Source organism: Grus americana, chromosome 1 (assembly GCF_028858705.1).
Source record: "Grus americana isolate bGruAme1 chromosome 1, bGruAme1.mat, whole genome shotgun sequence".
Classification (NCBI taxonomy): domain Eukaryota; kingdom Metazoa; phylum Chordata; class Aves; order Gruiformes; family Gruidae; genus Grus; species Grus americana.
In genome coordinates this window covers 33498087-33524654 of record NC_072852.1, presented here as the reverse complement: position 1 = coordinate 33524654, position 26568 = coordinate 33498087, and the positions used below count along the sequence as shown (strand labels likewise).

Below are 26568 nucleotides of genomic sequence, written 5' to 3'. Positions count from 1 at the left end.
TTCCCCAAGGATAAGGAAAATGGTAAAGCCTTTACTGTATGTTCCACTGGTATCATAAAAAAGACATTCAACGCTTCATTCTTAGCCATGTTTATCAATGTTTATATGAAAATGGTAGTAGTTAAATAGACTTAGTGAGGACAAATTTGGACATAAAAGTTGTCTAGAATGCTACAGAATTTGCAATTAATTAAAAAAGAAGCTTCTAGATAGTCTTTTCTTAAATCCAGTCTTAAGGAAAATGTAAGTCTTCTCCAAATCATCTAATATATATAAAGATTTTATTCTTCTGGGAGAGGTATATTAAGGCACTGCATGCCCTTATGTATTTTGCAAGTGGTAACTAACAAACGGAGGCAGAGATCTGTGGATCCGTTTGAAAGCATAAATCAGAAGCTGTCACACAAAGCTGACTTAAAGCTTGTGCTTACACTGCCTTGATCCCAGGGTTTCTTTGAAGATTTCTTTGCAAGGCTGTTAGAGAGCATTCTGGGGGTTAGTCAAATGCACGTAATGGCTACAGATGATAACTCCAATTCAGAATTAAGTAGCAAAATTCACCATTTTTCAAACTCCCTTTTGTGTAACTACATTTCCTTTTCCTTTTTAGCAGCCAGAGAGAAGCAGTTGAGCTTGAGAGCAGAGCTTTTGCATCAGTGGTGTGCCTTTGCAGCGTTAGCCGTGCAGCTTCCCCGGTCATTTGCAGGCTAGACACCAGTGAGACCGTTCGGTGCAGCTGCTTCGTAAAGAAGTCATCTGACCTCAATGTTCAACTTCCACTGATGGTGATCTGTGATGATCATCTTGATAATTGAAATATTTTTTTCCGGGGCACTTTTTTTTTTTTTTTTAAACGTTTAAACCATCTTAAAAATAGCAGCACTGCAAGATTAGATAGATAGTTTTTTATTTGAACAGTTCTTCTTGAATCCTGAACAATTTGGACAGCCTTCTACTTGAGCAATTACCTAACAGGAGGAATCAACACCGATCCGTGTTGACTGACAGGTTCCTCTGGGAGATTTCTGCTTCTCCCAGCCCCAGACCACCTGTCAGTGCAATGGGCTCACGACAGACAGTGCTCTGAACCTACGGGCAAAGCCTGAGGGTACGCTCCACGTTAATTAAAGAACTTCATTACTCTTTCTCTCTCTCATTTATATATTTTTTTTATTTTGAAAAAGCAGCTCTATAAAGAGCTTCTACCAACTATTGAGTCTCTACACAGTCCAGCCCCGCACTTGGCAGCTATACAATCCAACCAAAAGGACGGGGAGAGAGACAAAGGGTTGGTAAGACGCAGTGCGTGGTTATTTAGGGATGCTGGCATTGCAATAACCTTAGCACAGTGGCAAGGAAATTGTCTTCTCCTCAGGGGAGAGGCTTCCTCGTCTGGCCTTGATTCTGAACCCACACGGCGATGTGTTCTATTAGCTGGATCTGATACCTGTGCGCTTTTTTTGGTTCCTTTTTGTTGTTTAGACATTATATTTTATATCCATTTAATTAAAAGAAAAAAAACCAGGAAAAATAGAAAGTGTAACACTGGGGCTGGAGGCAGAGGATACTGATATGAATTATATCATGAAGGATATACTCTTTTGCCAAACTGAGACAAAGCCAGTGATTCCAAGCCAAAAAAAGAAAAGTGAGATCTCTTACCAGCACTCCTGTGTGCTGCACCTTTATTAAATCCATCTTTCTCTCCCTTACCTAGAATAGTGTGGAAATCAGGAAAAGAGGGCTTGAGAGGTTTCTCAGGGAGATCTTTTACCTCAGAGTATTTGTAATGAAAATGTAGTGAGCTAATACGGAATACCTTTTAAGACAAATTTGCACCTGTTCTGAATATTTATGTACCCATGTCTGTATGTGTGTATGTGTGTATATATAGCTATGAGCAGCAAAATACGCTTTTTGTTATACACACAGAAGGCATTCTTCTTCAGGACTCATCATCTTTGTATGTTTTTTTCTGACAGAAGGTTGGTTTGTTCATTCGCTACTTCTATTACATCTGAAAAAAGCAGTACATCTGCAATATCTTTTTTTCCTCCTGATGCCACAGTGCTACACATTCACCCTTTCCCCTTTGTTTGTCAGAGATAATGCCTGTAAGTCAAATTCTGATCTCAAAGTACATCTGGAGAAATTTATAAAAGAGATTTACAGTGAGAAAAATTGAATGGCACTTTTGATCTAAAGGTGGCTTATGGCACTTGTGAATCCAGGCGTCGCAGTAGGTGTTTGCATGCTGACTGACACTACATCGGAGTACTGAACTGAAGCTGGAACTTGCTTAGGGGCTTTAGTTCCAATATTTCATTTTTTGCTCTGACAGCTTTTAAAAAACGTCGTGTAGGAGCAGGAAGCTATGTGACTTTCAGCCATATCCCCTAATCAGATTCAGAATGCTTTAAATATTGCTGTAAAGTGTGAAATCTCCTCTGGGCTGCTGTTCTTCCTTTGGCACTATTTCCACTGGAAGCCTGCCACCTGCACAACACAAAAATAGGAAACTCAACCTCTGGCCAGATTTTAACACTTTAAAACAACTCCTAAAAGAAAGAGCATCAGTGAAGGTGAAAAGCAAGCAAAAGAGTGAGACATGACAGAAAGGGAACTTAGAGGATGGAGCAGGCAGAATGAGCCAGTACAGAAGACCAGCTAGAAAGATACATCTTGGATATAAGGACAAGGACAAAAACAAAACAGGAAGGAGGATGAAGGAACACATAACAAGGAGAAGGAAAAGGGGGGAAAAACAACCAGGAAGATGACAAATAGCAGAGAGGGAAAGAGGGAGCAAAGTAGGAGGGATAACAGCAGATGATGAAATCAAGGAACAGACCTGAACAGAGCGCACTGCGAGTGGGCTATTTTTTTCTCTCCTACAGCCCTGAGGGAGCTTGGCTTGCTAATCAAGGTATGTATGTGTTCACCCCTGTAACCAGCTAGATCTTATGCTGATGTCAGCAAGAACTGGCAGCTGAAGACAGAGATTGTTTCTGTTTAAAGGAGCCTCTGCAATACGTACCCATTCCTCCTCAGAGGGCTCTGGCTTTACCTGAATGAAGCCCCCTGGACAGAGGATGTACTGGACACTACCTCAGTTCACCCTGATGGGAGCAGCCAGGGAAGGATTTAGCCCCAAATTTAAATAGCTGATAACTGCAGCTTCACTCCAGTTCCTTTAACCCTAGAGATCCAAATTCACAGAGGCTAGTGAGCCTTGTCTCCCTCTGCTCCCTTTATAGTTCAAAGCAAGACCCCAGCATTACCACTTTGAACCATTTGCCCTGGAGAAGCCAATCTTTCATCATTTGTTAAGAGGGAAACTTCCATTGGCTCCTCAAGTCCAGACATACGTTGTGTGAACACCTTCCCAGTGTCTGAAACCATTGCCTGGCATACCTTCGGTCTAGCATTCACAGGCAGTTTTTAGCACACCTCTCTTGTGAGAGGTATTAGAGAAGAATTAAGTGTTGGTATTATTTATTAACAATCATTAGTGACTTATCTGAAATTAATTATCATCTTCAGTCTGAAAGACTGTCGTGTGCACCACCACCATGCCTGGGAATTTCAGCAAAAGGGCCAGAAATACTTAATGAGTGTTGAGAATGTTCTTTTATTCATAGCAGCGATCCTTCGCACCTCGGATTACCTCCAAGAGAGGCTGAATGGAAAAAGCAGGGAAACTTCTACTGTGAGTCTTCTGTGATGAAGTAGAGGACTTATAGAGACTATAGAGCTGAAAAGCTTCACTGCAATAGCTGCAAAGATAAAGGCTGAGCCCAAACCAGGACAGTAGGCAGTAACTGAAATAATTATTTGATAATTATCAAATTAAGTGGTTCGATAATTTCATTCCAGTCCATAGAGGACAAATATGAAAAATGACCGCTATAGTCGAATTTTTCTTGATCTAATGATCACCTACACAGACAACTATATACTGCCGCTGCACTATAACCTGCGAGTGTTCTGTGTGCAGTAGTCTTTGTCTTATGTGTTTGGAGCCAAATTCTCACAAACATATAATACAGTCAAATTATGGCCCTAGAAAGACTCCTGGCCTTAGTCAGCACCGTGTTACTCCAGGTTCACGACAGCAAATCCCTGCTGATCTCGGGGCCATTCTAACTGTGGGAAACCTGGAGGATATGGTGGTGAACCCAGTCTCATGAATGCAGTAGTTCCCTAAAAATTATATAATGTGTTTAGGTCATGCTTGTACACACAAGGAAGTGCGAACTACTTTAAAACATATTTTAGGCTTTTTGATGTTATGACACACTCTAGATGTGGTCCTGCTCTGCCTCAGCCCCTTCTAAAGCAGAATTTCCCTCTCCTGCCTCTACACACCAATAAGAGAAGCGTGGACTGCCAGGAGCTGCTGCTACTTTCTTGATAGCTTGGGCTGCCCCCCCAGTCCGAGCAAACACACGCTGGGTTAACACGGAGGGGCAGTTTTCACTGTCACCAATGTTACTGTCTTTATTTTTTACTGTCTTGTCTGCAAGTGTCTTTCACTTTTCAAAAGCTTGGAAATAGGTGGGGTTTTTATTTGTTTTGTTTTGTTTTTAGTGCAGTAGCATATAGAAGCCCAGACAGGCTCATTATATCAAGCATGTTAAAAAAAAAATCACCAAATTCCTATGAAGTGATTTAATTGTGTTGATTTTATTATATCAGTGCAACCCAAGCAAAACCAGATATACTCTGCTGGAATAACCGTGGCATTTGTTCCAGTGCAATTTTATACTTATGTAGTTTTCTTTTTTTATAAATAGGGATTAAAAGGTGGTTTATCTACAATATAATCATAATCATCTTTATGGAGATTTTTTTTAAACTCAAGCAGTGATGAAGTGATTACTTAATTGCTGGAGATGCTGGTAATGCAGCAACTGGCATAGGTTTGATGTGCGCAACAATGGTTCAAGTATTGACTAAATGACAAGTCTTCATATGGATTTACACAGCAACAGCCTATTCTTAAATAACCTCATATGTGAACACTGTTTTTTTCAGGAACAACTGTAATTCTCTCTGCAGCAAGAATTTTCACACAAAAAGATACTTGGAAATTGCTACCATCCCCTTTCACATCCTCCTTAATATGAATAAACCTTTAACTGAGAAGTCATGCATGCCAGAACATTTATACCACAAGATATTGAAAATATTACCAGATGTTTAACTTCCACAAAGCTATAAGCATAATATCATATTCAATATCATAATCATACCGTGAGCATTTCCCTAGTACAATGCTATAAAAAAGTCAATTGTAAGATAATAAGAGACCAAACACTACCTAGAGAGTGAATGCCTCATGTACGGAGACAAATATATTGCCCATCCCTTCTGTCTTAAAGATCTGTTTACTTTAGCTCAGCTGGATTAAAATAGGGTGCAAGTAACTATCCCGGAACAAATGTACTTCTAGATGTAATCAAACTTAAAACTAAGGGAATTAAAAATGAAGGTTCATTCATTCCCATTCTTTCCCTGAAACATTTTTTTAAAGACTGCTAATACTGATGCCATCAATTTTGTCATTCAAAGTATCCAGGTAATGTGCCATACAAATATTTAGCAGAAGACAAATGAGTTTTCTGGGTTCACATGGGTATGACTGGATGACAAAATGTCTGGCTATGGAATTGTCACTTTGTCGGTCTGTAGCAAAGTCCTCCTAAATCTCTTGATTAAGCATTTGACTGTTAGACACACCTCTTCAACGTGCTTCCCTGCACCGCTGCTGAAAGATGCTTTCCACCACCATTTCAGTTGCAGAAATGACATGGAACGTCTTGGTGCTTTCCCTGGTGTTCTCTTGTGCTCCTCCTATTTGAGGATGGAACAAGATGTGAGGAAAACAGCCCTCCTTTCCTCATCAGTGTAACTCAAGAATGAGGCCCATCCCTGCACACACCCATGGGTGGCACCATGTGGAGGTCACCACGACCCATCCGCCTGAACTTCTGAATGCACCATCCAAATCGCCTTTCAGCTCCCAAAATAAGGATCAGTTGGGAGTTCAGTGGGAAATAGGCCCAAGGCTGCTGGGAAAACATCACGATCTTTAAGCTCAGTGGTTTGGGTGATGGCCATGCAGCAGAAGGTCTGGAACGCGACAACCAGAAAGATTACTCGGCTGTTAGGGATAACATTTGTGGCTGGCAGTTGCAATTCCCCCTTGCTGATTAGAAACGGTTCTCTCCAAGAATGGTTCCCGTGGGATTACAACATATACCAGTGTTTTGTAACCATCAGTGAAAGTTCTGTTTTGTTTCTCACAAAAGTTGGCTGTGACAGAGGAGAGGTTAAGAGAAAGAAGTTGTTTCAAAATAATTGCTTTCTGAAAGTGGGGAAATATGTTTATTTATACAGTAGAGAGGGTACACTGTGGAAAAGGGCACAAGGAGACGGGTTTCTCCACTGCTTCCTGTCTAGAGATTTCTAAGTAGCATGAGGTTCAAGCACAGGTGAGTCACCTCATGCAATTCTATAATTTTAAAGGGTAGATGGCCAGTTCTGGACCACTGGTGCAAAGCTTCTCTTTATAGTCAATGGTGAGAAACAGTCCCAGTAGATGAGAAAATCGTATGCCTGTCTTAGCACCAGATCAATCACCTTCGGCAGGAGCTTGTTTCTCCCCACTGGGGGTTGGCTCTGGGCACCTAGTTCATGTAGATGTCTAACTAAATACAAACGAACCCAGGCCAGCTGTCTGTGCCTGGCATGGCCTGTCCTCAGACGTACAATCCATGTATTTTATTCACAATTTACAGAAGGTTCTACGAGGAGCATAAAAAAAGGAAAGAAATTGCAAAAGAGGAAGAAAGGAAAAGGCAAAACAGAAGGCAGAGAGAATTACAATACTAGGAGGATGAGAATGCAGAAGGAAGTTAGGATAAATGGCCAACCACAAGTAGGAAATACTACACAGGCTTCCAACTGCTGCTGTACAGGATTACTAGAGACAGACAGACAGACAACTGTGAATCTTGTCAAAGTATTAGTATTTTTACACAAATGCAGATGTCCCAGCTAATGAGTCTTTCCTTGCTTCCCTAAGATGACATCAAGCACTTTATCAACATTTTCATTTTCTTCATCATATCCCAGTATTTCTAGCTGAAATTCTTTTTGACAACTTTGCCTTCAGAAAGTTTCTCCATTGTTCACTTGCTAAATTTTTAAAGACATCTACATCTTCACTTATGTTTTTTCACACATTTGGGTAAAACTCCCCTTGGGAATATTTTGTTTTCAAAATCCCGTCCTTTCTTGACAAAGACAATGCAGCAAGAATAGCTTTGACCACTACAATACTGACCACTATCATCTCGTTGCACTCTGCCATCTACCTGTGTCTAACTGCCCTCTTTTGTTACAAACTTAGGACATGTGCTCTTTGTTCTGTTCCTACAGCATCGTGCAAAATGGCATCCTAGTCTGTGACTGGGGCTCCTGTGCACTAAGATAACAGAGATAATGAACACCGGTGTTTCGTTTTAATGTTGGCACGCTGCGTGTGAACCACATTGTACTTGTACGCTTTTAAGCGCAAAAGCACGGCCCCGCACACGGGGACTGGGTAACACCACTCTCTCCTGGTTTTGCTGCATCCATCACGTCCTCCACCCGTTTCAGGGTAACAGGCTGGTTTAGACCAAGGTTTCCCAACAGAACCTCGTGTTTAATTTCTTCCTTATTTCTTTCTTACTGTAAAGCACGGCCTGGAGCAATTTCTCTGGGAAGGAGAACAAGGCAAGCTAGACGCTACTGCAAGCGGCACCGGGTGATAACAGAAAAGTAGTTTTCCAGGGGAGAGCCGTGCAGGCCAGTTTAAATCACTCGAACTCCCGGTCAGCCCGTTTTGCCCAGCACCTCCCCACGCCTCCCCGCCAGGGATAGCCCCTCCGCCGGTTCCGCGTCTCTACCCCCTCCGCCCGGCACGGTTCCCACCGCCCGGGCTGCGCCGGCTGAGGGCTGCGCAGCGCGGCCGCCGCCTCCCCGCGGCCTTCCCTCGGCCGCGGCCTCCGAGACAGGCCCCGGCCGCCGACTCCGCCCGCGGGGCAGCTGCTCCCCGCCGGGCCCCGCGCAACCCCCACCCGCCCCGGCCGCTCAACCCGCTCGGCCTACCCCGGCGCCGCCGCGGCGGGCGGAAGGCCGCCATGCCCAGGGGCGGCCCGTCCCCGCTCGCCGGCGGGATAATGGCCGCGGGGCTCCTGCACGCCAACAGCCGCCGGGGCCGCCCCTCGGCGCCGGCCCCCTCCCGCCACCGCCGCACCGCCCCCCTCAGCGCCGGGCTCGCCGCCACGCCGCGGCTCCCCCCGCCCCTCCCCTCCTGCCGCCCCCAGCAGCCCCCGCGGCGTCCCGGCCCCGCCGCCGCCCGGCTCGCAGCGCCCGAGCCACCGGCGGTTGCGAACCTGCCGCCGTGCGCGGCCCGCCGGGCGCCGCGGCCTGCGGGCGGCCGCTGGTTGGCGGCGGGGGGACACGTGAGGGGGGAGGGGGCAGCGGCGGCGGCAGGAGTTTCCCCGACAGCTGGAGGTTGCGGCGGCGGCTCCTCCTCCCCGGGTCCCCGTTAGAGCCGAGAGACCCCCTGCGCTCCTCCTTATTGACAAACACACAAAGGGCCGCGCCGGGGCCGGGCCGGGGACGCGTCTGGAGCCGGCATGGGAGACAAGAAGAGCCCGACCAGGTAGGGGCAGCGGCGGCGCCTCCTTCTCCTTCCCCCGGGCCCTCTCCGCGGCGGCCGGGTGCGCGGAGCCGGCGGCGATGGCGGTCTGCGGGGCGCCCCCGGGGGGAAGGCGGTAGCGGCGTGAGGGCGTCGCGCCCGGTGTTGCCCCTGTCGCGCGTGTGTCTCCGCAGGCCGAAGCGGCAGCCGAAACCCTCCTCGGACGAGGGCTACTGGGACTGCAGCGTCTGCACCTTCCGCAACAGCGCCGAGGCCTTCAAGTGCATGATGTGCGACGTGAGGAAGGGCACCTCCACACGGTGGGTCGCCGGCGGCGGCTGAGGGGGAAGCGGAGGCGGGGGGCGAGCCGTTGGGCGGCCTCCCGCCGCCTCAGGGTGTGAGGAAGGGCGGTTGTGACAGGAATCGGGTCCGGGGGGAGCTGTTGGGCGGCCTCCCGCCGCCCCGGGGTGTGAGGGAGGGCGGCTGTGACAGGAATCGGGTCACATTTACCGGGGAGCCCCGGGCTGGGGGGGTTCCCCCCCCCCCCGGCCCGGGGCTCCCCGGTAAACGTGACCCAAGCTGGGGAGCAGTGTGCCGGTGTGTGTGGAAACCGAAATAATAAATACCAGGAAGGGCATAATTGCCTGCACAGACTAACCCCCGAGAGACCGTGCCCCTCGCACGAAGAAGAGCCATCCCCTGGGGTGTGCCTGCTAAGACGCTCACCCTTTAATGTTTGGGGTTTTTTTCTTTTAAACTCATTTTGTCTGCGAGTTTAACTTTGCCTCATAAATACCCCCTCTTTTTAAATTATTATTATTTTTTTTTAATTTGCTTTTCATTATCGAGCATCACCGTGCAGGTTTCTGGGGGTTGTAGGGGTGGATAATAAGCCTTTGCTGTTTAGGAAGGAATTGTTGATTAGCTGGATTGTGCCGTATTGAAGTGCTACCCTGCGTATCCGTGACTTCCCAGGAGGACTTTTTCTCTGTGCACCCGTCAGAAAGCTTGTGGTGGATTACCTGGTTCCTGCGTCGGCTAGTGTTTTTCAGTATTGTGGCCTAAACGTGCGTGCTTGGGGAATGGAGGTTTTTTATAAAACCAACAGGAGTGCGCTTGTAGCCGTTGCGTGTTAACCGAAGAGAATATTCCTAAACAATCCTTTGTTATGGTTATCATACCTATGGGTTAATCCCGTCTGCAAGAGAAGTTTAAGTGCCAATAAAAGTTGCAATCCTATAAAGACCAGCAGTTACATTCTAGATATCTGCCAAAACAGCGCTGAATATGACTTGCAACAAATGTTGCATGTTTGAAATTGTAAGTGCAAGATTGTGTCCAATTACTTGACAAAAAGGATCATCTTTATTTCTAGACTTGATTTCCTAGACTTCTGAAACCTGGAATGAATGTTGAAAGGACTTTTCATAACTTCAGTTCTGAATGCCAGTTGATTTTTTTATTTTTTAATTTATTTTTTTTTTTTAGCCAAGGAAATCAGTGAGGTAAATGTGCTGAGAGGAATCGCATCTGTCACATATAGTGTGGTTTCTAGTTATAACAATGGCATTGTGTTTATGTCACAGACAGATGTGTACAGACTGGTAATATTCAGCAAAATAATACTGCTGAAATAATGAAGGAAAAATCTTTAAAACAGCATGAATAAACTCTTTAACCTCCAGCCAGTTTGATAGGCAATGTCAGTTTAAAATTATGTTTTGCTGCATTGGAAACTCAATTGGCTAAAAACACTAAAACTTAAACAAAAAAATACCACCACCACCACCACCACCCCCAAAAAATGTGGAAAAAGTAAGCACTCCTCAGAAATCAATATTATCATTGCTGCCATTTTTCCCCACTTGAATATTTCATAGTTTTTTAATATTTTAGCAACAAAATGTCTTTGTTGTTGTTTTGGTTTTTATTTCCACTTTCTCCCCCAGTGAGTGATCTGGTATGCAGAGCTTTAGTTGCTACATTGATTTTTGTTTCTCTACTTAAGTTCTGAAACATTGTGTAGCTGAGTAGGTTTATGGGTTTCTTTTTCCCATAAGGTTTAAATGGGCTGCATTTCTACATGTTTGCAAAGTCCAGGATTTATACATGGCATGAGATAAATACAGGTTGAGGTTTTAGGCCAGGCAGTTTTAGGCCCCAATTCTGAAAACAGATATTAGATTTGAGCTAGTAAGCAGACCTTTTTGTCTATGGAGAGAATCATTGGGGTGCCAAAGAGACACAAAAGGCCATTTGGGTGGTTGGAGTTTTTTTGTGGGGTTTTTTTTGGTGTTTTTTTTAAGGAGCTGGAGTCCAAGAGACCAAATTGGGGCCTTGTTTAAAACATTTGCTGGTACTACCTATACAACAAAATGTTTTTCATCAATGTTGGACAGAATAACAATACTATGGTGTTTTGATGACACTGTGAATACATTTTTTTAAAATTTTTTTTTAGTCTTCCATTTTGAAGCTTAATGTGAGATTAAGTTGATGCCTCAGCACAGTTCTTAGTGTGCAGTGGTTCTTACTTCAAAATTTCTACTGTGTTTTTTTACTGATGAGAGCTTTAAGACACTGTGAAGCACTGTTCTTTTAGTTCAGAGAAATCTGTTTCTTTGTGATGGATGGTTTAATGTCTGCTTCTGCACGTTAAATTCACTAAATGCGATCAGATTTGCAGATGGAAAAACAGACAATCATAGCCATGTTTAGTGGTTTTGAAGACCACTGGAAATTAGGTGCAAAGTTGATTAAAACTATTGTATTTTTTTTATACTAATCGTGTGCAATTAACTTTACAGAAATATTTTCAGGTACAGGGTAGGGTTTGTGGGTGTTTTCACTGTTGAATAATTTCTTCTCTCTGAAAGAATTATCTTTTATGCCAGAGGCTAGACATGGATTATGATCTTTAATAACTGGTGGAATCGTTAAGATTAGTGGAAATAATTCTTACGACTTCTTGATTATATTTTAATATACTTCTAGACTGAATTTTTAAAGTAGATTGGATCATGGAGTTAAATTAACTTTGTCCATGGCAGTATCACCTTGAATGGTTAAACTGGGCTGTGCTTGGATGAGAGATGCCAAAGAGAAATCCTGGATGCTGCAGTAAGTGGTGTAACTGATTCCGAGGTAGCATTCTTGCCTTTGGGTTAGTGGTGCCAGTTAGATGTGCCATGAGTCAGATGTAAGACTAAGATCCTATCTGCCGGTTGGAAATCCCTGTACCTTTTACTGTAGAACTGTTGACAGACTTCAATTTGGTAACGTCACTGAGGATCTAAATTCTCCCTGTAGACATGGCTGGCTTATTTACGTTCTAACCTAAATTGTTCTGTATTGTTGCTTGGGTACTGAGAAATTACCATGTTCCTCTTGATAGGAGACTGTACTGAATATAGTAATTTTCTATATATGACCTTTAAAACATTTTGAAATCTTTCTAGATGAAAGACGTTATATAAATGTAAGGAACCTAGGGCTGTAATAATCATTCCTTACTTGGACAAATCTCCTGCTGAAGTTCATTAGAAGCATGAGTAAGGAATGCTGAATAGAACCCTAACGTACTGTCTTATAAAGGCAACTGGTAACGGACTCTATATTTAGGTTGCCTAATAGTTTCCATTATAAAGAAATTGTATGATCTCTTTGAGAAGCTCTATTGTTTGCAAAAGCCATTGAAGTTTGGCAAGAGGAAGAGTCCTTAGGCTAAATAAGTGGTTTGATTTCCTTGCCCCATGAAATTGTTTAAATTTTGCTGAGACATAAACACTTGAAAATCATCATTCCCCCTCTGTCATTCGTGTTGTACAGAAAAGTAAAGTAATTGCTGAAACACTGAAAAAGCCCAGACCGGCATCACTGTAAAAGCAACAGTGGCAATGATATTATGCTGAAAACCCAGAAGGGAGTTATTTGGCTCCTGGGGAGGTTATAGCGGGGTTGCTGAATTTCATCTAATTCTGACAATTACTGCTTTGCCAAAAGAAAGTTGCCTCTATGGGCATGCTACCATTTCTATTATTTCTTTCCTTCTGCTCATCATGGCACTATCTGAATCAGGAGTACACTGATACTGGTTGACCTTCAAGAATTGGGCTGGATCCTTGGACAGACCTTACTGCAGTCAGTACTTGCTCCTAGTTTGTCTGTCCTTCAATAGAAGTGGTGGGGTTTTTTGTTTGCCTTTTTTTTTTTCCCCCCTTGCCAGCTAACACAGTTAGTCATTGTAATTTAGGTGTGTTGTAAAGCTGAAAGTTCAGAGTTCCAGTCTTGCTGGGAAGAAGTACGCAAGAGGACTAGAATTCTCTGAAAAGGGATATACGTTTGCTACTCCCTTCTGTCTTCTAGGAGGCTGCATTACTGCTCCATCGCCTCTCTGCTCCAGCTTCCTCAGATCATGTTAACACTCTTGTTATTTGGCTAGTGACAGCATCCAGATTTAAAATTACCTGTCACTTTGATTTTCTTAATGTGGTTTTTAAGCATGCATATTGTGGTCTGGTCTGTAGTTGCAGGATCCCATTCTTTTTTCAGTGCTATGACAGACCACTTCTCCATTGAGTGTGAAGGATGAGCATCCAGGGGAGTGTAGTGAGAGCTACAGGAGGAACTGCAAATCCAGCTTCTTAAACTTTGAAATGCTTGGTGTGATACTTTGTTGTGTAAATAAAGGAAAAATGGGGGCAGGGATATGTGATCAATTTCCCCTTTCCAGAGTCAATAGCGTTCTGTGATTTTTTAAGTTAGGAAAAAGGGCAGAGTTCCAAAGGATATTTTCACTAATAGTATTCTCTTAGCTAATAATAGGAGAAGGATAGTTGTACAAAGATGTGACTACTTTATGCTTGTTATGGTTTTATTTCATTTTATTTTTTAGAACTACTTTTATTGCTTGCTTTGAATTCAATAAAAACTTAATCTTAGCTATGAATCTATGTGACTTAGTGCACACTATGCAAGTCCAAAGTATTTTTCTTTTGGCAGGGGGAAAGAAGGATGGAGAATAAGGAGATAAAGCAAGTACAAGTGACTTCTGTGAAGTTGTTGTTTTCAGTTAGGTTTTTTTAGCTATACCTCTCTGATACACATGTTGGGTGAGCTGCTATATGCAATATCATTTACATAAAATAGCCCCTGTAATTTCTAGCTAGAATGAGGAAGTTATCTCAAGTCAGGATGAATTTCTGTGGATTTGGGATGTATACCTCTTAACATCCTGTACTGCTGAAGTAGAGACATATATAACCAGCTGAAAGCGGGCATGGCTTCTGTGTCCTATGCTCTATTGATCTCCATTACTGAATCATTCCTTTTCTCTCAGCCGAAGGTATGAAAAGCCAACTTTAAATCATACTAGACAGAAGAGTCTGAGATATAAGGATTTGGGATGCCATCTTTGTAGGTTTGCTTGATATTTGGTCTGTGCTTCTTGATTGTGCCTGAGAGTATGGCCATTCAATATGTGCATGTATTCTATAAGCATGTCTGACAATCTCCTAAATATGAAATACAGGTCTCTACTTGAAGCTGTCATGAGTTTGTTTTATGCTTTGAGAAGCATAAATAAAATGTTTAATTTTTTAACTTGGATATCAAGGTCATTTTTCTTCAGAAAATATGTGCAATTTGTTTAGTCATGTACCATCTGGATGTTTATAAGCACAAATCAGTTACATTTAACCAAATCTGGTATTTGTATTTCTGTTGAAATGCAGTACTGCTCACGACAGAGAGTTGGTACTTATCTTGTATATCTGGTTTAACATGTCTGTTTTACAACAGCTTGTTACGGACAGTCTCTTCTGCCTTCCAGTATGCAGCCTCTGTGTGCACACATGCGCATGCGTGTATCGGGGAAGGTTGTGAAGGAGAAAAAGAGGAAGAACCACCTGTCATGCTGATTTTACAAATACATAACTGAATCAAGCTTAACAGACTGAAGAGCTGTTCGTTACTTGTGGTAGTTTGGAGAAGGAAATATTTACAGGAATGAAGTGAGTGGAAAAGTCGTATATAATCCATACTTTACCAAGTCCTGTATGCCAAGTTTTATGTTTTAGCTTAAATATTAAATTATGAAGAGGACCATGAATAAATAGTTCTCTTTTGCTCTCTAGATAGCCATCAGGTAATCTAGTCATTCTGGACTTCAGTCTTGTTTTTAAAAGTAACCTTTGGAATTATTTAGGAATTTATTTAGGAATTATTTTCCCTGAAAAATATAGTGAAACTTAAGAATTTTGCACTCATCAACTTGAATGAGGTTTTGTTTTTCTGTATAAAACAATGAAGTAATTTTTGTTGATTGAGGTGGCCCTGTTAGATGCTGTTGATAGGTGGAGCTTGTATGGGTAATAGACAATGTAATGGGCAGCCAATCAAAAGAAGATAAAGCTTATATTTTAGACAGACTACACAAGTTGTTTGGTTGTTGCTTTTTTTTTTAAGGTTAATTCTGTTGTAAAATCTTTGTCGTTTCAAAAGTGACAGATATTTTAATTGATTACTCTAAACGGCTCATGAAAAAGTTTGCTTTTTTTTTTTTAAACATGAGCTTGGTATTTTTGGTTTGATGTTTGTTTGTTTTTTTCTGTAACTCTTTCCTGATGTCTGTTATAGCTTGGGCTTTTTTTTTTTTTCTTTCTTTCTTTTCTTCCCTTTTTTAATGCAATTTCCCCAGAACAAAGTGAACAGTATTTCATTTGATACTGGGCTAAGACTCAGTAGGGCCTGTTTGATCCAAATTTGATAGTTGATTTAAACCTAGTTTAGCTGTTTCTTTTTACATCATATTGAAAATAGTAGTTATATCGGCATCATCATTGGCCAAAAATTTAGGTAGCTGTCATTGTGACTTGGCCTTCTATGTGTATATATACCTTATGTAATTAAAGAAATACCCATGCAGCAGAAAGAAACCTATGACTTTATATAAACTTTCTCTCTTCCGCTCCTATAATAACTATTGATGTCAGAACTACTGAACAGGAAAAAAACTTCTTAGCCCTTTGTTTCCCATCTCAGATCTGATGATGGATTTAGGAGACATGCTCTCTGTAAGGTCAGCTTTGTTAATGGGCACTGCAGGGTCTGAGGTAGGTTCTGCCAGTTAAGAATGGCTTGTTCAGCTGAATTGTACCAAAGCCAAGCAAAATAGATTAGCATTTGTTTTCCACAGTTACTAAAGTACTAAAAGTTTTGAACGTGTTTGGGTTTGTTATAGGGATGGTTCTAACATGTCTCATTTGGCTTATCCATGTCCCCCTAGGAACTCAGGATGGAAAAGATCTTCCAGTGAGTTAGACCCTCTCCCACAGCACAAGAGAGTCAGTATGGCTGGGCAACTTCTAACGTAATTTTTGTCCTAACAAGTCTCCACTGAAGGACACTGCAACCCCTTTAGACAGCTTATTTATAGTGCTTTTTACCCTTGATATTTTTCCAGATATTTAACCTTTCTGTTCAGTAAGACAGATTGATTTATACCCTCCCTATCCCCAATGAATTACCCACTCTATTTGTAGTTCTTTGGTTATTGGGTTATAGTTTCCATGTTCACCCATTTTCGCTCTCTAAGTCTTCCTTACAGAAACAAAATTTCAGCAGCCCGTTCTTGTAGGTGACAGTTCTCTTCAGTTCATATCATGATTCTTTATTCTTGAATCTTCAGTTGACACACCCGTTTCTTAGAGTAGTAGCCCAGAATGAGGGCAGACCTTCAGCTGAGTCATTTCTGATGTAAAGTTTAGTGGGCTTGTGCCTTTCCATTGTGCTTGTGCTAAATTATGATGTCTGATGTTGGTATTTCCCTGAATGAGGATTTTCCTTTTGTGCAACAGTATCATGATGTTGGCTTCTCTGTGCCTTGCGATCTACTTGATCCAGTCCGATCCAGTCCGGTGTCCTTTTGTGTCCTATTGTTACTTAAGTAGGGCTTTTTTTATGCAATCATGGGGCCTGTTGTGCTTTATTCTGCCTTTTGTGGATTTCATTGTTTTGATTTCTGACTCATCTTAACTCAGGATGGTCTTGGCAGATAGTTCTCACCACCTTTCAGCTTGGTGCTCTTTGCTTGTTTTATTCCTTATTCCTTTGTCCAAACCATGATTAAGAATATTAAATAGTATACCTGTAGAACCTCACTATAAATGCTATCCTACATCTACAGCTAGTGATTGAGATCTATTTAAAAAAACTCAAACAAACCCTAATTTTAAACTTCATTCTGCACAACTTTGTCCCAATCTTAGTCTAGCTTGAGTGGAATAATGTATTTTTGATTGTGTCCCAAGTCAAGACTTGGGACGTGTATTGTTTTTCTCCTAGTCACTAGGACAATTAGTCCATTAAAGAGAGAAACTAGACTGTGTCAAGCTAATGGGCTTTATCATTAAATGCTCCCAACTGTTAAATAATTTTGTTCTAGTATCTTTCTGAAATCTGAGTTAGGCTGAGCCAAGTGTTAAGTGTTCAAGGCCAGGTTGGATGGGGTTTTGGGCAACCTGGTGTAGTGGAGGGTGTCCCTGCCCGTGGCAGGGGGGTTGGAACTAGGTGATCTTTAAGGTCCCTTCCATTCTGTGAGTCTATGATCTACTTCCTGCATTTTTATTATCATATTGTGATTTCTCTTTTACTTGTTTCTTTTTCTCTTCAGTGCTTGATGACTTCTTCCATCTTCCTGTAGTTCTGTAAACAGTATGTTTCTGAGGGTGAATTGCATTATATGCTGCTGACTGCCATATATAACATTCAGTAGCCCAGTCTGTTTCTTATTCTAACTTGTACTCTATCCCTCCAACCATAATTTGATTGTATGGAATTAAACTTTTGTGTGGAGACTGAAGCAAAGAAGCCTTTATGCCTTATGGTATTTGCTTTCTTTCCATGTTTGATAACGGATATACTTCTTTCTATTTCCATGATTATGTACTTTCCTTTGGGGCATAAGTGGTGCGTGGTTTGATGTGTTTAGCTGGTTTTTTTTCTTTTTTTAGTGGAAATGTCATCTTTGTTTTCAGTGCCACCAGTGGTATTCTTGCTTACTGTGCCTTTTCTAGGGAAAATTATTAGCTGTCTTGGTCTAAAAGCTACTGGGATTTGAATACACACCTACAACAAGATTAAGTACGTTAAAAGAGAAGTCTAGCTGGTAAGAAGAAAGCTCTTGTATTGCTTGTAGAGGGATGAGAAGTTGCATTTTCTGCCCCATGACTTTTTATAACAATTTTTCCTTTACTGTTGTGACAGCCCATTATGCTTGTTCGTGTTTAAAACTTGGTACTAGTGTCTGTACTTTTCATCTTGAAAGTCAGGTTAAGACAGTATGCTTTGCAGAAAATTTTCTCACAGTATCAGATGATGTCTTGTCTTGTTGGCCAATACAGTCAGCTACAAAATACTTTTGAAGTAGGCTAGTGGAACAAAATATTAAGTGTTCATTTTTTATGCTTTCATGCAGTAGCTTATCCTGGTTTAAGTAGGACAGAGAGATCCTGAGGATTGTCTGTTCTCTCTGAAGTGCATTCGACTGGTATGTGGTACGTTGATATAGAGCAGGCTTGAACTTGGAGAGTTCAGTTGCAGAATGTTGTTGGTAGGCTTTTGGCTGGCAAACTTTCCATCAGAAGTCAAATTGAAGACTACAAGATATGACCTTGACGTCTGATACAAGTTTTTTCTTGTTTTCTTAGGAGTTTGGGGGGAGGAGATGAGCAATTGAAAATTTTCCCATTCTAACTTACTGGAAGTTTAGGACTTATCTTTACATTTTCCCTAATGCTTGAATATACTTTATCTGAACTGCACAGTTCAAATGACAGTACTTGGTAGAAAAAAAATGTGAGAATGAGTGGGGGTTTTAAAATTTATTTTAAAAATCGAGTTCCTAACTCTAAAAGCTGAAAAAAGTTGGTTTGACACATTCAGTGAAAGGAAAGTTGTTTCTTACAGATATTATTGAATTCTGTGATTAGGGTCATAGGCTACAAGTTCTGTAATTGAATAAGAAGGGAAAAAGAAAAGGTGAGGGCTGATGATTATGTGGCATCTTTTTCTATTAATATACATTTTTCCTGAAGAGCATTATGGAGACTTGATTTTTCAGGGAAAGTGTGTAGTCTTTTCCCCTACTTGGATGTTTTTGTGGGGCTGACTCTGAATGGCGGAAGTTTATAGAATGCTGCAGCCTTCTGGGAAGATCACACCCAGAGTACAGAACAAATAAGATAGGTCAGAAGCAAGCTCCTTCCTGTTTGGTCACAAAACTAGCTGTGCCAAGTATTCACCCTGTTTTGTGCAACAATAACTGTGCTGCTGCATCAGTATGAACCTCATGTTTTGCGTGTGTTTTTTTGCATAGGTGCAAGAAGCATCACAGTTTCTACAGGAAGGGGACAGAGGAGCAGCCTGGAGGATCCAATCCTTTGTGGGATTGGAAGTTGGGAGAGGTCACTTCCCCATGAATCCCAAGGATCTAGGGGTCTAAAAAACTGTAACCACTGCCTTCTCTGTAGACTCCCAAATACTGCCTCCTCAGGGGATGTTCTTAAGGAAATTGAGCTTCCTAACCCCTGCTCATATATAGCACATTGTCATCTAGGAAATATAAATTGGTTGATACCCGTATGTTTCTCAAACGGTATCTTCGATGTAGCTGTCACTTATGCGAGCATCGGTGAACCACAGTTTGTGGCATACGGGGAAGAATTTCTAACAACAGTGTGCGAGAGGTTGAAGCCTTAAAACTGGTTGTTGGAAAAGTAACATTTGATGGCTGCTTTAAAAACGATCCTTGAAGATGAATTTGGGCTTTCTAAAGGCCCTGATACGGATATTTCTTCTTAGGGCAGATTGTTGTGCAGTGTACCAGTTGTCTTCAGGAGACTTGCTGGCCTCATCTGTTAAATGTCATCTGGAAAATAGGGCATTCCCTTTAAGGGAATGATTAAATAGGGACACTGCCTCAAGGGGTAGTTTTCTGCACATTTATACAGTGACTGATAAAACCATATGGGTCTTGTAAGTCTATTCTAATTGAATCAGCTTTTATTGAAAGGCAGAATTGCTAGAAATGCACTGAATGGATGAATTCCAAGTAAATGATTCATGCTGTAAAACAGCTAGGAATATGAAAGCACTGGAAATCAGAGCTGGCTGAAAGTTAGAATTCAAATATACATAGGATGCGTAGAAATTGCATTGTTACTCTGCAGTATGCATATGGATCTATATTATGTTTTCCCATACAGACCGCTAGCTCCATTGTTTGCACTGTCATCGTTATTCAGTTGTATTATTTGCGGAGGCAGTGTAATGTACTGTTAACGCTCTAGGATATGACAGAAGTGATGGTAATGAGAGAAAATAATTTTGGATAACGACGTAAATTATCGATGTTGAAGATGCGTTTAATCATGAACTGCTTCAATGTAGAAATAAAGACTAGTTTCCTCACAAGATGGCTTTGTGTGGTGATTAGTATGAGCATATTCATGTGACACGGCAAGCTAAACGTAGTTTAATCTGATAGTTTTTATTCTATGAATAGCTTAATAGAGTACTGATGACTGAGGGAGGGTGAGCTGATCTGTGTCACAATCCAAAGACTGCTTCTCCTGCTAGTGATTTAATTTAATTACTAGCAACTATTGTACTTGCATTACAAGAACTGGTAGTAGGAAATATTTTTTTCCTCTTCATAAGTGACTTCAACTGCTGAAAATCAGGAGTGGCATCATTACCTGAACCGCTAGCTTCTGTGTTGACCACAGTTTGCAAGATCTAACTGGCCACAGTGTTTGCAATACTACTTAGTATACACAGTGTTCCTGATGATTTCCTGTTTGCTTTAAATAATATCACTGATGTGCTTATGCAGAAATGAACCTTTTTTTTTTTCTTCTTCTTTCTTTGGCATTAGAAGGTAAGTTGTGATCTGATTGCACTTGATCACAAAAATCAGCAATGGTAACGGAATAAATGTTTATGCTGGTTTTTTAGTGAAGTTAAAAAAAGCAGTTTCCTTTGTTCTGGAATATTGTTTCCTTGGTATCTTGGCAGAACCTAGAAGCCCTTGTTGCACAAGATGTTGCATGAAGAGCTTGTAGAGGAGATGTGATAGTCCATTAAAAGATAAATGTGATTAAAGAAAGTAAATTTTGCTTATGTAGCAAATCTAGATACAATAAAATGTTAAGTTAGTTGGAAAATTGCCTGATGGAAGAAAATAAAGTCTCAAAGCATTGTAGCTATTCTGCAAATATGTGGAAGGATATATCAAAAGCTGTTATGCGTTTTGTGTATAGAAATGCGTAACAATTCTCTCTATTTGTGAATGAGTGCTTTGCATTTGACAAAAATAGTCCTCCATTATTGAAGTTTGAAAAATATTTCATGCTTTAAATGTTTACTGTCAAACTAGCACTTGAAAAATTCATTGTCTTCTTGAGGCACAAAGAAAGATCAGTAAAAAAGATAAGAAAATTGATAGGGTAAAGATAGCAACTTTTTTTTTCTTGGCTTTTGTACAGCCAAATTGCATGTAGTTACACCTAAACAATACAGATTTGTGCATAAACTAGAAGGAATGGTCTAAAATGTAAGACTTGAATTTTTGCATTCTCACCTGAAGTTTAATAAGATTCTGCTATTCACTGTGTGTCAAACTGTTGACTGTCTGCATAATTACATGAGGACAGTTACTGCAATGACTTAATGCCTGTATGTGTGTCTCAGTTCTATTGATTTCTTTCTATACTGTAAAGAACTTAAGTAACAGTTTCTTGGCTCTTGGGAAATTCTTCAGCTGTGCATTTGTAAGCCATGATAACAAGATTATGATGCTAAATTAAATTTGATTCCGTTTATTTAAAGCTGTCAACACCATTGCAATGTCCTTATAAATATACACCTTGGCCTTCCAACAGTTTTCATGGATTCCTAGTCTTTAAGAAAAAAGGCAAACTCTTCAAAGTTAAGCTCTTTGCAAGCAGAGGTCAGCTCAAAACAAGGAAGGCTGGGGTAGCTGTGTATATGTTTATTTTTTTCCCTTTGTTTAGGTGAAGTTGCTTACTTTTTTTTACTACTAAAGCTATTTACAGTGGGAGGGAAAAGAGACTCTGGAAGGGGCATAGATGCAAAAATCACTAGCATCATTGTAACCTGTTTTGCAGAAAGACTTCTGAAGAAGAGAGAAAAACATGGCCAAGGAAGTGAGAGTGTTAATTACTTGATATTTGTAAAGTAACTCGTTATCAGTATATGAGGGTGAGGGGAGGGACAGAACTGTGTTAAAAAGAATTGACTAGTGGGTGGGAGGAAAGTTTATTCTTAGTAACTTCTACTTCAAGGTACTGTGTTACTTATTACAGAAACTGAATTTGAAATATATATATATATACACACACACATATATATATTTTTAGTTCTGGAGCCATTTAGACCTTCTGGCATCTAAATCTACATCATCAGTCCATCATGGAAAAGTCACATTCCAAAGCTGCGGGTTGTAGCCTGTGCTGTGATCTTCAGAGTAAAAAGCTGTCTAAGCTCTATTGCAAAGTTACAATTAAAACTTTGCACAATTAATGTCTTTTTGAAAACACATAGGAAGCATATCATACTATAATATTGCTATGATATTTAACTGTAGCTGTACCCTGTAAAAGTTACTGAAATAAATGCCATAAGAATTGCTCAAAACATTCATACCTAAGTGAAATATTCTCCTAATATTATGTGTTACAGGAGTAGTCTTTCACTTAGAAAAATCTTCTACCTAAAACCACTTTTTCATATCCTTCTTTTTGTCTATTTAAAAATCTGTTTACTGTAAAATCACGCATCTTTCCAGCTGACTCCCTGTGTACATCTACTTGCTTTGGAGATTAGGAACAACTTTTTATTTTTAAATTAATTGCTCTAATTACTGTGTTAAGATACACTTAAGAATGTGGATCTTAGTTGGAGAAATGAGGATGTGGTGAAGGAGATTTGAGTAGGGCCTAGTGAGAATATGATGGTGAAGTAGAAAGTATGTGAAGATAAGCTTTTCTTGAGATTTCAGTAATGACTGTGAACTAGAAAAATGGAGATTAGAGTATTACTGTGGATATCAGATTTCTATTAGCTTCTTGAGACATTAATATTTAGGATAGACGTGAGTGGAAAATGATCTTCAAATAAATTATAAGATATTTAAAGCCTGTACATTTGTATTGGGAAATGATCCAGTCTAGTAATGAAAGAACAGACTAGGATTTGAATGGTTCAACTTTGTTCTCAACAAGATTTTAATGCACTTAACTGTATTCTGTTTAGACTTTTAAAAGACATGTATGATAGAAACATCAGCAAAACAAGATTTTTATTAGGGTTTGGTTAAACCTAACCTTATTTCTTTCACTAATTTTGTTTAGTTCACAGTGGCGTATTGTTAACTGATTTACTTAAAGTGGAATTATTTAAGAAAACCCAAACAAGTACTTACTCTAATGTTAATCTTTATAGGAGTTTGTCTTTTTTGCTTTGGTGACAGTTCTGAGAAGTGTTGAGCAGGGTGGTCTGTAGACTTATTAGATGCACAGCTCTGAGGCATGAGCATGTGTGGTTTTTCTGGGTGAGCCAATGCATCAGGTCTCATACTGTCTTGTAAATGCATTCTGAAAACACTTGTGGAAGTGTTTTAAACTCTTTCAATTATTTTTAATGTAGTTTTGCAGAATTTTAGACTAGCCAATGTATGAGAGTGTTTTAACAGCTTTGTGAAATTATCCAGCCAAGTAATATTTATGAAAGGGTATTTACAAAACTTTGATTAGATATCTAATGGTAAGATTTGATATGCTCTAGATGAATAGACAGTCATAATCATCATGAGGTTAGCTTTGTTGGTGTTGTCTGGAGGTGAGGAATATATGATAAGATATAGAAATAAAGAAGCAAAGGGGCGATACAGAATATTGAGTTTCACAACAGCATGCATTTCTGAGTACAGATATCTGAAATATAGCCCTGTATTCAAGATGCAGTACTAAAATTATGCTATTTTCCAGGAATGTATTGGCTTGTCTGAAGTAAGATACATGTTCACTGTTAGCAACTGGGTAGCCCACTTTAAAAAATTGTCATTGGAAATGGTCCTGGTCCTGTTATTTTCCGCATAAAAGCTGAAGCTGTAAGAGGAGATGACTAATTAATTCCAAGGTCTGTCCTCCTTTATCAGGGATTACTCTTATTTCCAGTGGCAATGCACTACAAAATACAGACAACTAAAGTCTTTCAGTCTACCTCCTGTCACAAGAATTAAATTTGCTACCAAATTCTGAAAGAATTGAAGGTTGGAAAAACTCAGGCACGTTAACAAGACATTTCTGAGATCCTTGCTAGATGAGGCAATAGCAAAAGCTGGTGGAGGAGTACTAGTACATGACTGAAATTAGAATTCCATTTGAAAAAAAAAATATTGAGTATCTTGGCTCAGTCAGAAACACACAGAAGGCCCACAGTAGCAGATGGAAAGGAGATAAGCAAGTCTGCAGGGCACTAGAGAGAGAGGAATACCATTTTTTTCATAATAATGTAAATCCATGGTAACTTCTAGGTGAACAACACACACACACAACCTTTGTAGGTTTGCTATGAAGCAAACCTAGAAATTTTAAATTTGGTGCAGAGTAAGCTTAGAAGAGTTTGATAGGGGCTTCTAAAAGCTTGCATTTCACAAAGACGACAGGCCCCCAAAAAGAGGTGGGTTGGAGGGAGGACAACAAAGTACAATTAAAGTAGAAATTAGTTGTGTCATGATAACAGTGGTTTTATAACAGGGTATATATTCCTGTAAGTTGTATGCTGTTTTCAGGAATCCAACAGTTTTATCAGTCTTTTAGGCAGTGTAAATACATTTTTGATGTGTCTGAACCTTCTAGCATGGTTGAATACCTTAAAAATCAGATGTTCTCATTCTGGGGAGAGTATAGAAGAATGTATAGTTTGGGGCAAAACCAAGAAGATTTTAAATATGAATACTGGTGGACGTGGTGGGTTTGTGAAAAATATAGGAAGAGTGATTAATCTTTGAAGTACCATATAATTACTTGACTAGAAGGTTGACCTGTGAGGATGGTACTAGTTTTGAATTTGGGAAGAATGCATTAAATGATTTCCTTGCATTTGGCAGTAATTTTGAAAAGTGTGTTAAAATTTTAATGGTGTTTGAATTGTTACAATAAAATAACATGTTCCTGTCCATCGCCTTGTTGTCAGAACTGCCTGCAGGAAGGCTCCACAGTAAAGTTGTTTTCTGTCCAAAGTTACTGAGCATTTGCAGTGGCTTACGAGTGCATATAGCTGGTTACTGCATATCAGCTTATCTGTGATACTTTTTTTATATTTCTGTAGATCCATGGGACACATTTTATGTGGCAGTCAGGGGACAACAGAGCTGTCAAAAGAGGCAAGCAGTGTAATTATAGGTAAATGAAAGAAAAGCTTCTGTAATTGAAGTAAGGATGAGTGCTTGAACAAAAATTTCTAGCTATCACATAGAAACCAGCTGAATTTCAGCATGACTTAAAGTAGAAGTAGCATAAGCGTGAACATATAGGATAAGATAGAAGGAAAAATCAAAGGGGTATTAATCAGACAGAAAGTGGAGGCACTGTCATGATGATACTCTAGTAGTCATATTTCTTTGTGACTGTCAGAAGTGCCCAATATCAGGAGGGTTGCTTTGTAAGCAGTTGTCCTTCTTAAGTAGTAAACGAAGAAGAATGTGGACTACAGGAAAACTTGCAGTGGTTTGAGGAGATGACCAACTTTCTGTGATGCCTAGTGATTAGTCCTAAGGATTTTTTCCTGGAAGCTGACTGAGCTTGTTCTCTTATGCTTTGCCTGAAGATACTTAATTGGGAAGGCCTGGCTTTGATTTTAGAGTTTCTACTACCTTAGTCACAACTGTGACAAGTGTTCTGGGTTTAACTTATAGTGCATCAGCATATTCTGTGTTTATATTGCAGCTTTTGGAATAAACTCCAAGACTTTCCCCAAGGAGATACCATAAAAAAACCCCCCTGTGTGTGGAGTTTGTAAAGGCCAAAGCTTCTTTTTTTTTTTTTTTTTTTTAACCAATCCTATTCTTCAGCAATCAGCTTCGCAAGTTTGACCAAAGATGACGTGTAAATGGATTAGTTACTGCTTGTAAGGCCTTTTGGCATTAGTTATTTTGATAATTCTTGAAAACCCCATAGAGTGAAATTCAGGGCACTGATTGACTAGATTACTGGTTTCTGAAGAATGAATTCTGCCATGCCTTGCTCGTGGGACAGAACAGATTGCAGAAGTGTGAATGAAGCTGATGTTCAAAACCATGCTGGACTCATTACTTAAGTCCTGTGCAGTGAGGGCCTTAAAGCAACAAGAAGTAGAAGATTTCAGAACTTCCATTAACTTGGAAGCATTTATTCTGTCCTGAATCACCTGAAAGGGAACAGTACTCCGTATTTAAAGAATAATGTGGATTTTTCATTTTTGAGGAAAGGATTCTGTGACTAACGACAAGACAAATTCAGTGAGGTTTCTGTTCCAGATATTTCTAACCTCTCTTTCTTGAGGGATGAATCTGCTGTCTTGAACAAAAGGTCAGTGTCTCCCTGCAGCGAAGAGAAGTTTAGATAAATGGTACTGCTTAAGGATTAGGGGTGCCTTTGAATAAAACCTCTCTGAGTCTCTGAAACCTGTTTTTTTGGGGTTTGGTTTTTGGTTTTCTTTTGTTGTTGTGGGTTTTTTTTTTTTTTTTAAAGAAGTGATGATCCTTTACGGTGGAGGAAAGGAGAAAATTCATGTGCAAAGCTGAAATTACG

At 40.4% G+C, this 26568-nt stretch overlaps 1 protein-coding gene and 1 long non-coding RNA gene across 2 annotated transcripts in view; one reads left to right on the top strand and one right to left on the bottom strand.

Moving 5' to 3' along the window:
* Positions 1 to 65: 65 nt before the first annotated feature.
* LOC129214284 (uncharacterized) lies at positions 66 to 8281 on the bottom strand. The gene is made up of 3 exons (XR_008579650.1): positions 8161 to 8281; positions 5743 to 5856; positions 66 to 2496 (listed from the first exon to the last, which is right to left on the bottom strand). It is a non-coding gene; the product is annotated as an uncharacterized LOC129214284 (long non-coding RNA).
* Positions 8282 to 8464: 183 nt separating this feature from the next.
* Positions 8465 to 26568, top strand: part of YAF2 (YY1 associated factor 2) — a 36659-nt gene continuing 18555 nt past the window's right edge. Inside the window, exons 1-2 of the mRNA XM_054845615.1 lie at positions 8465 to 8719; positions 8890 to 9015. Of these exons, the coding sequence (XP_054701590.1) occupies positions 8694 to 8719; positions 8890 to 9015 (152 nt within the window). The 5' untranslated portion in view covers positions 8465 to 8693. The remainder of the gene's footprint in view (positions 8720 to 8889; positions 9016 to 26568) is intronic.